This window comes from Chamaea fasciata, unplaced genomic scaffold (genome assembly GCF_029207755.1).
Source record: "Chamaea fasciata isolate MVZ Bird 193981 ecotype frontalis unplaced genomic scaffold, bChaFas1.0.hap1 SCAF_14, whole genome shotgun sequence".
Lineage (NCBI taxonomy): Eukaryota > Metazoa > Chordata > Aves > Passeriformes > Sylviidae > Chamaea > Chamaea fasciata.
The window spans coordinates 17,764,003-17,775,952 of record NW_027094099.1 but is presented as its reverse complement, the minus strand read 5'-3'; the positions used below and the strand labels follow the sequence as shown (position 1 = coordinate 17,775,952).

Here is an 11,950-nt window from a genome sequence, read left to right as displayed (position 1 = left end):
GGCGCCGCGCGTCACCGCGGAACTGCAAGTCCCAGTGGGCATCCCGCCGCGCCGCGCCCCAGAGGAACGCGCTCGCCGCGCGGTGTATCGTGGGAAGTGTAGTCCCAGCAGTGAATGGTTGCGTGAGGGCCGCGTGGTATTGGGGGAAATGTAGTCTGCGACCGGCAGCGCCCCCGGGCTCTCTCGGTCTGTCCTAGGCACACCGTCCAGTTGCCTGCATTCCCGGTAATTCCGCCCTTTGAGTCCTCTTTCCAAATACGAGATGACAGGAATATTTCCCTTTGATCACAGATTTGGGTTTTTTTAAGCCTTTCTTGAAAAGATCAGGCTGAGATGTGAGCAGAAAAACTTCAGGCAAACTGAAGGGATTTTGGGAGCAAATAGAGAATGATGCCGTGAGTTGTGGGGCGCTCTTCAAGCAGGGAAGAGCACTGTACAAATAAATACATATTATCTAAGGAAGTGTATCCTTTAGGTATGCCTTATGGAGAACACACCTATACATGCAGATAACTATAGGTCAGTTTCTTTCAGCTCCCCTTCAACTGTGAGCTATTTATTACATACCAATTAAACGGGGCTAATTGACTCCACCTATTCATTAGAGGAATGACTCAGTATCACCTCTCGCGCTCCTTAATGAACCTGAGCTACCCCGCAGCGAACAGGTTGCCCGAGAAGCTGCGAGCCATCCCTAGAAGTGTTAAAGGCCAGGTTACACGGGGCTCGGAGCAATGTGTTCTAGTAGTCCCTGACCGTGGAGGGAGTGGAATAAAACGAGCTGTAAAAAGTCCCTTCCGAGGCAAATTATTGCATATATTAACACGGGGGGCACGTGACTTCCGCCCCGGTAACAATGGCACCCGCCTAGCTCACTTCCGCCTCGGTAGCCATGGCGCCCTAGCTCACTTCCGCCTCGGTAGCGATGGCGGCGCAGCTGTTTCCGCCCCGCCCACGCCCCGCCCAGGGGCGCAGCGCAGCACCCGGAAGTGGCGGCCGGCGGGTGCCCCCGGCTGGGCGCGCGGGGCGGGAGAGCGGCGGCGGCCCCGGAGCTCCTGGTCCTGCTCCTCCTCAGGTCCTGCTCCTCGTCCCCGGGCCCTGCCAGCCGGTGAGCGCCCAGCAGTGATGGGAAAGGCGGCGGTCGTCGCTGTGGAGACGGGCCTGCCCCTGTTCTCCGCGCCCCGCACCGAGGAGGGAGCTCTGAGGGGCCGGGTGGGCGCTGAGGCGAGCGGGGCGGTCTCTGCTCCTTCGGGACAGTGACAGCCCGGGAAAAGCTGCGCCGGAGGGGACGGGGGACTGTGCGGGGCGGGGGATGTCTTTTGGGCTCTGGAGCGGGGTTGTTGCGACCCCGGAGGGAGGGAAGGGAGAGGGTCGGGACGCGGCCCCGCAGGGAGCCCGAAGCCTCTCCCCCTTGGGGCTCCATTTACGGGGGGGTCTCTGAGGGGAAGGGGCTGCCTCAGCCTGTGCTGCAGAGGGGGAAGCCTGAGCTGAGTGTTGTCTTTTGTCCCCTTCTGCAAAGCTGTGGAGCCAAATTGTGGTTGAGGAGGGGGAAGGAGCAGGGGCTGGGGGCGGTGGGCAGCGTGGGGCAGGGTTGGTGGGAGCAGCGCTGGGGGAGAGGGGAAGGTGCTGCTGCTATATCCCAGTTACCCATAAATCTTCTTTCTCATTGTCCTTTTAAATCAATAATGAATGGAGGATGTCATTAGTGTTGTGGAATAGCTCACAAGGAGACTATTACCAAGTGCTCTGAGCACATCCGTAGGTGATTGTTCTTTCAGGGGAATTGTTTTTAAGAGGTTAAAGTTCTTCAGGTTGTTTGGTTTTACTGGAAATGAAACTTGGGTGTTTCGAGGCTGACCATGACCAGCATCAGGCTCTTTATGGTCTGAGTTACCTTCAGTAGCCGAATCTCTGTTTTGAGTTCATGGTTCAGCTTCTCTGTGGCTGGAAAGCACATGTAGTTGTTGTTAATACGAGTACTTGTGTGTACAAATTTAATGCTGCCTTTGTGTGCAAAGGAGAAAAAAAATAACCAAAAAAACCATTTCAGTAACAGGACATTCTCTAATCCAAGTTTCCTCTTGCCTGGAAAGAAAGGCAGCTCTTAGGAGTGGTGATCACAGATGCTGCTTTAGAAGAAAGCTGGTGGGAATCAGCCCAGGTGTTAGTGGCCAGTGCCTCGCTTCTGTGAGTGGGAACACTTGAACTGGGAAGTTCAAAATTTGGGTTTCAGGTGGACTTTAAGCTCGCTGTGGTACCAGACAAGGTACGGGGACAGCACAAAGTCCACCTGCATGGTACCTTTTCCTTACCAACAGCTCTGTGCTCCCAGCCCCCAGCAATTAGCTTAAGGGTGCTGCCAGACTGAGGAGGCAGAAGTAGTGAGGTGATCACAGCAGGCAGAGGTTGCCAACCCTCTCTGGCAGAGAGTGAAGAGCAGGAAAAATCCTCCTCTCAGGCGCCTCGGTGTCCGCGCAGGGCCCTGACTGTGACTTCTGCTTCTTGGCCCTGCCACTGTAACAGTCCAAGATAATGTGTGTTTTAAGGCATTTCCTGTAATTTGTCTGCCACAGTTTTGTCACGCTGTCATTGGTTGAAGAGCTTTTAGAAAGCCATTGATGTGTGGTTGTGGAAAAGAATTAGTCTGAACCGTGTTTTCCTCATCCCAGTGACTGTTGTCCCCCAGCCCAGGAAAGCATCCTTGCACCTGCTCTGCTTTGCAGGTTGTTGGAATAGATCTTTTTTACCCTTGCTGTAGTTTTACCTGCTGCCAGACTTTGATACTTTGATACTTTGATAGAGAGCAGAACAGCTGGTGCAAGCACCAAAGTGAAACCACACGAATTTGGAACAACAGCCACACAGCTGAACATCCCACCTTTGAACATGGGAGGTGTGGCACATGCTCTGTGGAAGGTGTGTGTTTCTCATGCAATTTAGAAAGTACTTCCCCTTTTAAAATGCAAATTTTCTGCACTTGGAAGACAGCAAATGAAGACTGAAAGATGAGGAAACTGTAATTAACTGTTAATCCAGCTGTAAGCCTATAAATTAGTTAAACTGCCCACCGGCAGCTCTCCTGCAGGGACAAATGAATTGGAGTGACTCACAGAACACAACGAGGTCTTATTTTGTGCAGAACTAAGAAACAAAACCTATTGATTTAGACTTAGTAACTGTTAAGTAACAAGAGCAAAAGTTTCTTTGTTTTTCTATGCTCGGTGCTGTGTGTGAATGCATGAAAATAATCTCCCAAGGCAGCAGGCTTTCAGGGCGAAGCTACTGAGTCTGCAAACTTCAGAAGTGTTTGATGCCATTTATTGTATAAATGGAAGCTAATGGTCTCTTGCTGCTTAAAAAAAAACCAAACCCAAACAGTTAAATCTTGGAGCTACCTCAGTGTTTATTACTAATTAATGGAGTATGATAAGATACTCATTATGTATGCTTGGACATTCTGGCTGGGAAGTGAATTAGTGGCATTCCTGTGTGGATCCAACTCAGAATCAATTTGTGCTGTATTAATTGGTGTGCTTCAAGGATTTCTTCATTGGTAACTCCTGACAGGAGCCTGCTTCTGAATGGATAGAATTAAAATTTCAAGGATTTTCTGTAAATTAAGCCTCGGATCAGGTTATGTTCCTGATGTGCTTTGGGACTCATTTGGGTCAGTTATACTCAGATGGAAAAACGTGACCTGAATACTGAGTAGATTCCTGAAATAATGTCTGTGGTGTGAATTCCTGAGTGAATTGTATAAATATTTATTAGCTATAAACTTGGAGTGCCTTATCAATTTAAAAGAAACCAAGAACATGCTTTAGGTTTTAAAGCCACTTCCAGCCTGCAACACAATTGACTTTCTCTGCAGCTGTCACACGGGAATGCTGGTACAGAATCATCATCATTTCACAATTAGGTTGGTGCAGTAAGGCAGTCAGGTGACTGCCTCTTGGGAGAATAATTGCATGGTTTGATGAAAACTGAGTAAAAGTGAACTTGGTGTGAGTCAGAGGTGGTGCCATCGACTGATAAGAGCAAATCACCCTGCACTGCTTTATTTACATAGCACAGCTCTGAGAGCTGCCCACGGTGAAACTGTGGTATTGATTTCTCATTCTCTCTCTTTTTCAGGCTGACCAAACTGAGTTTTTTCTAAACATCATGGGAGAGATTAAAGTCTCTCCTGACTATAACTGGTTCAGAAGCACGGTTCCTCTTAAAAAGGTATGTACATCTTGTGGGTGAAATATCTCCTCTCAGTTTTTAGGGGGAGAGATTCAGTGTGGGTAATGCAGAGCAGTTGTGGCTGTGCTACTGAGCAGCTTTATCTCCTGAGCTGTTGTCCCACATGTCATGTGAGTGCATGAAAGCACACCCTTCATCTTCACATGCTTCTTGGAGGTCACTTCTGCTCGTGGTGGGGAGCAGAGACTCAGCTGTGAGCCAGGGCAGTGGTGCCTGCCATCCTAGTGCCAGCCATGCCTGAGGAGGGGCTCCAGGAGTGTGGTGTGTGCTGGGATCACGTGTGGCCTCCCAGAGCTGCCTGTGTGCACTGGACTGAGCTGCCAGAGCCACCTCCACTGTTCCTGCCCATGGTCCTCAGGACAAAGCAATGTCCAGAGGCACCTTCCCAGCAGTCAGGCTGCACAGGAGGTCCTGAGAGTGGGAATGTCCTTAACCACGGGGGAAAAACCCAGACAGTTTCTTCTGCTGAATCACACTTCCAGCCACTTTCTCCTCTTGCTTGGATTTCCCCACTTCCTTTCACTGAGCCACAGGAGAATGTTTGAGGTGTGCAGGGCTCCAGTATTTGCTCTCAACGTGCTGAGTGGCAGAGGGCATGCAGAGCAGTATGTAACTCCTGACCCAGTAAAGCACTCGTGTACCTTCTCCAGGTCAGGCTTGCTGGGGCTGTGGTTACAGAGTGACCTGCAGCAGCCCAGACTGCAGCCAGACAGAGAGACAGCCCTGCCTTTACACCCTGCTGCTGCAAGCATGGGCACTGCTGTGGCTGTACAGGCTGAGCAGCAGTGTCCTGTCTAGCCTGAGGTGTGGTATAGTTTGATTTTGGGCTAAGCTGACTTCGGTGTGGTTCCCTTATCTGGATGACTGTGTGGGCTGCAGAAGGACCTTTAGGAAAGGGCTGTAGGATTCTCATTAATTTTTGCCAGTGTGTCTTCTGTAGATAAGAAAGGCGCATTGCTGTTGACCCCACGTGCTCTGTTGTTGCCCTTCAGGCAGTGCCTCACTGGTCACCAAAGCCAGGGGCCAGTATTTCAGCACAAAAAAGTGTGGGTGCTCTGAGGCTCAGCGTTGTGGGATGCAGGGTGGTGAATGGAAGGAGCTGGAGGTTGTGGTTCCAAGGGAACGTGGTCCTGCTGCAGCTCAGTGCCAGCAGCCACTGCCTTCAGCTGCTGCCAGTGCTCAGGGTTTCATAACTGGGGACGTGTGTAAGCTGAAGCTGATGGTGACCTGGTGACCTTCAGATTCAGGAATGCCTCACCCTCTTGAGTGCTTCTGTCTCCTCAAAAGGCAAATGATGCCACAGTGGTGATAGTGGGGTATGAAGAAATAAACTAACTAGTCCTGGTTATTGGAGAAAGAATTTTTAAAAAAGCCCAATTTGAAAATGTAATTCATCTCTGAAGCAGTCTTTGGGAATACATTTGGCTGCATTATCCCCCCTCCCAGAAGTGCAAAGCATGTGTAGTACAGAGAGGGGAATGACCAGCCTTGGTAATTGCTGTCAGATCTAAGGGAGCAGAGCCAGAGCAGTTTGTTTGAGAATGTGCTGAGATGTTTCTCCTGACAGGGACGGGAAATGCACAGTTCCATCCTCCTTCCTGCCCTGGTCAGATATAGGAAGTACAGCACAGAAGATAATACTTCTTAACTGAATCTCCTGCTTTGCCTGTGTGCCTCTGTTTGCATACACCACCCGCTCTCTTATCTGAATCCTTCCTACAAGTTTTCATCGAGGGACACCCTGGTCCATCTAAAAAGTTCTGCTCTTTGTTTTGAGGCAGTGCAGATTTTACCTTCCATGTGAACTGTAGCTGATCTTGATCGATCAACCAGAGCAAGACAACAGTTGGTGACCTCCCAAGTCAGGAGTTAACCACACTGCTGCCTACACAGCTCAGGAGCTGGAGTTAAACTGTCCAGCATGTGGCTAGAAATCAACCAGGACAAGTGCTTAAACCATTGATTCACTGTCTGGGCTCGAGGAAAGAAACGTTGTCTCTCACCCTCAGCTCTCTTGGCATGAACTAACTTTGGTGTTGTTATTTCAAACACTACGGTCTGCCTTTGGAAATAAAGGTAAACTTGGTAGTAGCCACCCTGAATGGATCCAGCATTGCTGATGGAATGACAGCTGAGAACAGCAAGGCCTGGAGCCCTGGGGTTGTGTGCAAGGAGTTGTGGTGGGGATTGGGAGGGCTTTTGTACAAGGTTTATGTTTAAATGGTTTCAGTGGTCTGGAAGCTCTGGTATGCAATCTGTCTTTTTTTATAGAGACTTTAGGAAACAACATTATCATGTGATTCCTCACATGCTCCCAGAGCCTGAAATACTGGCTTTATTAGGAGCAGATTTGTTAGTCAAGCAAATCTGATTTGTAATACACTGTTCTCCTCTGATTGTTGAGAAGCTTAACTGCTGGGTTGGAAAAGCAAATTGTGCTTGTATATTAACATTCAAAAAGTTATAAAATCTCGATACAGAGGAGATGCTTTCTGGTTGCTTTACTCAGGCTTTCCGCAGAGGTTTGTGCTTGTTCATCTGGTACAAGATGCAGCTTCTGCTGGATTGTGGAGTTGAAAGAACATCTGGAATATAGAAAGCAGTTTCTGGTAGAACAGGCCGTGTCAAAACAAATCATGGTTTGGTGCTGCTAGAAAAGAAGACACAATTCTTAACACTTCTGAAGATACTAATTATGCTAGGACTTGTGGTGCTGTATGAGGAGCTGCTCATTAAGGATGGCACCTCATGTGTGAGTAATCTCCCTCAGCCAGCCACGTGTCCTGGGCAATCCAGATGCTCCTTAGATGCTGCCAGATGATGGAAGCATTTTTCCCTCCAGGTCAGCCTTGCAGTGCTGCCCTGGGAGTTGTGTGTCTGTGTTTCTGGCAGGCAGCTGTTAAGTGTTTCAGATCAATAATTTGTGGTGATAGCTGCTTAATTCCACAGGCCTGCGTGGACCTGTAACATCTTCTGTTCATGGATGGAAATATCAATGTTTGTTTAAAAAGCTGTCCCTGGGGCAATGCTGGCTCTTCCAGCCTCCAGCTTCTGCTCTTGGTACCCTGAACTGACCTCCTGGGTCTCTCCTGGGTGTGGTGGCTCCTTTCCTGAGGCGCAGTTCATTACCCAGCTTATGTCACGATGCACAAAATATTCTGTCTGATGGTGTGTGGCCACAGTTCTGTTCCAGCTGTATCCACATTGTCATTTCCAGTTAGAAAACAGCCTAAAGCTGTTGTGAAGATGAGTAAAAGAAGTTCTTGAGTATTATAACATTTACTAGAAGTTGGAAATTTCTAGAAGCCACCCTGGAAGCTGACTGAAGAACCTCACTTGTCTTGTGTTTCTTCTCCCCTCTGTGCCTCTCTTTCCAGATAATAGTAGACGATGATGACAGTAAAGTCTGGTCACTGTATGATGCAGGACCGAGGAGCATTCGCTGCCCACTCATATTTCTCCCTCCTGTGAGTGGAACTGCAGATGTGTTTTTCCAGCAAATTCTGGCACTGACTGGATGGGGCTACAGAGTTATTGCTGTGAGTATTCTCAGTCCTGTGTCAAAGGTGGTTGCTCTGATTAGAGGTTGGATAATGAACTTCTTAGTTTTGACTTAGGGAATCCACTAGAAAACTTTGTGCTAAGTTGTACTACAGAGTAGTACTGTGTGGATCCAGGCTGGAATCTGCTCTATGTCTACAGTAGCATTTACCTAAAACCTTGTGCGTGCACACTCTTGACTTCTCAGCCTACTTTGCTCCTTTTGTGTCCTGGGCACAAGTACTTTGTGCCTCCAGCTGCATCTTTGTTAGCCCTGAGGCAAACATGAGTTAGTTCAGGATTTCTATGTTTTCCTTAGGGATGGTGGATAACATGGTTCTTAGACTATATAATAGCTGCAGATGCTATTTCACTCCTTAAATCCTACCAGCCTGCTCTTCTGGGGCTTCTCAGCTCCTGAGCTGAGCTGAAGTGTTGATGTGTACAATATATCAAACAGCCTGGCTTTTTAGGAGTACCGCTGTCTTTTGCAGCAGTTAATGATTTCTGTGTCTGTTGCACGCTACAAAATCACTGAAGAACCATTCCAGCCTCCCCTGCCACTGATCACAGAGTGAGGTAATGCTGCACTTTCCCCAGAAAACTCTGCTCTTGTGGCACTTTGTGTGTTTTTGTGTAACTGAGGGGGAGGTGTTGGCATCCTCGGGCTCTGGGGACCTTGAAGAGGAACTTCATAACATGGGAGAGGCACGGTGCTGTCCTGAAACCTTTAATGTGAGAACTGGTGCAGCTTTAAAGCAGATTGATCTCAGTTTTTTCTAACTTTGTGTTATTTTAGTTGCAGTATCCAGTGTACTGGGATCACCTCGAGTTCTGTGATGGATTCAGGAAACTCTTAGACCACCTTCAGCTGGATAAAGTGAGTGCTCCCAAAGAAGTGGACAAATTGTTGCAATAAAAACCTGATGTTTGAAACAGTCCCGTTTGAGAGCCAGTGCAAAAAAATAGGATCCAAAAATACAGCCTACAAATAAAGAAGGCTGTGTTGCAATTTCACATTTGAAACTAGTTTATTTTTGAAGGTGAATGCCCTTGGAAATTGTCATACTTGGCCTAAATTTAACTGCTATTCCAGGCCTATTAAATTGTATGGGTTAACTTCATTTTTTGTGAGATCCTGTGGAAGTTCCTAACTCGCATAGTACAGAACACCACAGTCAATCTCTTGGGCTGGAATAGCTATAGAGAGCAAAGTGAAATGTTTGGGTTTTTTCTGAAGCTTGATGAACACAAAGAAATTGGCACTGTGAGTCTTTCCGAGACATTTCCTTTTGTTAGTATTTATCACATTTGTATTGCACATAAAACCAGGAGCTGAATGGAACAGTGATTCTTTCAAAAACGGGTTATAAGGACAAGGTAAATTTGAATGACCTATTTTTGTAATAAAGCACTGTGTTCAGAGGTCACATTTCATCATCTGTTTGGTTTTTTTTTTTCCTCTTGCATTAGGTTCACCTCTTTGGAGCTTCTCTGGGAGGCTTTCTGGCTCAAAAGTTTGCTGAATACACACACAAATCTCCCAGAGTCCAGTCTCTGATCTTGTGTAATGCCTTTAGTGACACTTCTATTTTCAATCAGACATGGACAGCAAACAGGTAAAGAAGACAGACAAGCAAGCAGACTTGTGGCATTAATTTTTTGGCAATGAATGTCACATCAGTTAGTTGGATATGTGTCTAACCTGATTCCAGCTTGGTGGAGGGAGGTGTGGGATGGAATACTTGTGACTTTTAAAAGCACAGCACAAGGAGAATGGAAATACTAACAATTGAGAGTGTGGAATTAGACAAATTGTTCTGTGATCCTCTGTGGATGTGTGGCCAGATTTCAGAACTATGCCTGTTGTTAACAAAACCATTTAGAGCAAGAAGACTGTTGTTCACCATATTTAAAGTGTACTTTTGCCATGTAACTGGAAGTTACTTCAAGGATTTGATTTGAAGTTAAAACACAAAGTCTGTGCAAGGAAAGAAAGCATTTACAATACAATATCTTGATGTTGTGTCCTTGGTGGTTGAAGATGTTGTTACATCTTATTTCTGTTTTAGCTTTTGGCTGATGCCTGCTTTTATGCTGAAAAAGATTGTCCTTGGGAATTTTGCATCTGGTCCTCTAGATCCTGAAATGGCCGATGGGATTGATTTCATGGTGGACAGGGTAGGTAGCTGTGTGCTCTGATGGTTGTGGTCTCACTCTGTAGTTACTGAGTGGGAGGCTGTAGATATTTCTACTGCTTTCTTCATTCACTGACCAGGAGGGAGGGATGAGAAGTGGATCTTTAGCAGGTGTTGACTGTCACAGCCTCAGCAGTTTAACTGATTCACTGACCCTCTACCTTAGCTCTGTTTATTTGTGTCAATCAAGAGGAGTTAAGGAACTGAGGTGGAAAGGGAGAAAATGCTGGGCTAGATCTGTAGGCCATGCTCTGGGGGCAGGAGCAACTCATGGAACGCGGTTTAGGCATTTGTCTCATGCAGAGTAATACTAAATTTGAATTACAACCTTCATCCCTTTAAAAGTATCTTCTCCTTGGCTGTACTGTTAATATTGCATTAAGTTCCTGCAGTGAAATATGCTGTTAATCAGTGTTTCTCTCTACTGCAAGCTGGAGAGCCTGGGCCAGAGTGAGCTGGCCTCAAGACTCACCCTCAACTGCCAGAACTCCTATGTAGAACCTCACAAAATCCGAGACATCCCTGTAACCATTATGGATGTAAGTGAATCTCGGTTTTTTAATTAAACACTATTTCTTCCCTTTGGCAGGTGGAGCGACAATATTCAGTTAGCAACTTAGCAAGCATTTGCAGCATGTAACTTCCTATTTAGGGAAGCCTTCTGCTGACTGGGCAACACTGACTTTTCTGTGCTAAGTTATGAATGAGATATTCTGTGCCATATGTTTCAGTATTACAGTATTGGCTTTCTAGCTGTCAATGCCCAGGTTTGCCTGTTTTCTGTTTCATTAACACCATTCCACAAAGAAGCTGAGGGTCTCTTCTAGGAGCAGCATGCAGCCAATTTGATGTAACAACACAATCTGAGGTTCAGAACTCACCGCTGGGACTTGTTCCACAGGTGTTCGACCAAAGCGCACTTTCAACAGAAGCAAAAGAAGAAATGTATAAACTTTACCCTAATGCCAGAAGAGCTCACCTCAAAACAGGAGGCAACTTCCCCTACCTCTGCAGGAGTGCTGAGGTCAACCTGTACATTCAAGTGAGTTCCTGAATTTAATCTATGAACGTGTTTAGCCACAACAGCAGAAGGAAACTCCTGTTGAGCTTCCTTTTGTTTCTTAACTTTCCTGTGTACTCAGTGCGGCTGATACCAAAGGGCAGGGCTGGAAGCAGCTGTGTCCATGCTGGGCCAGCTTTGGGGGTTTTCTGTCTCTGGACTCTTGTACTCCAGAGCCATAATTTCACCCTCACAAAAGTTGCTCAGAAGAAAAGTTTCTATTTTATGAAAACACTGTGCTCTTACACCTGTTTCTGTGTTATTTCCCGTGTCCAACAGATCCATTTGCTGCAGTTCCACGGTACCCGGTACGCAGCCATCGATCCCTCCATGGTCAGTGCAGAAGAGCTGGAAGTCCAAAAGATCAGCCTTCACACCAGCAACGAGCAAGAAGAGCAGTAGGCTTGGGAGTGCCAGTGAAACAGAGGCATTGGTTTGGTGGTCTTCCTGTGTACAATCAACTGTTCCCACTCTGCCTTTTCCCTTGTGTTAGCCGATTATCACTGTGTGATTCCCAACAGGATCAACAGTCGGTGAACCACCCGTGGACAGCAACCTCCAGCAGTGTAATGGGATAGATCTGTTCAATTTTTAGTCTCTGGATTCAAGGAAGCATCTTTGAAGACTACACTTTTAAAAATAAAGACATTTTTTCTACCAAAGTCTTCACTATATCATGTTCTTAAACAGAACGGTATTTCTTTTTATATTTTTCACTCAGCTGTATATATTACCACATGCAGATTGTGTACTTATAAGCTGACGTATATTTTTGTTGAATATTTGATTTAAAAGATGTTTAAGTGTCTGTGTTGCCATCACCTACTTGCTTCGTACATTGTGTTGTAAGTTAGTTTGTTTCTACTTGAAATAAAGCATTTGAATTTTTAACTTTCTTGCTGCT

General features: G+C 46.6%; 1 protein-coding gene across 1 annotated transcript; it reads left to right on the top strand.

Moving 5' to 3' along the window:
- The first annotated feature begins 989 nt into the window (after positions 1-989).
- SPG21 (SPG21 abhydrolase domain containing, maspardin) lies at positions 990-11,941 on the top strand. Its single transcript, XM_066196292.1, has 9 exons — positions 990-1,108; positions 4,135-4,227; positions 7,626-7,787; positions 8,588-8,668; positions 9,262-9,407; positions 9,861-9,969; positions 10,418-10,525; positions 10,888-11,028; positions 11,326-11,941. The coding sequence occupies exons 2-9, from the start codon at positions 4,165-4,167 to the stop codon at positions 11,446-11,448; spliced, it is 933 nt and encodes a 310-aa protein (XP_066052389.1). The 5' UTR covers positions 990-1,108; positions 4,135-4,164; the 3' UTR covers positions 11,449-11,941.
- Positions 11,942-11,950: the final 9 nt, after the last annotated feature.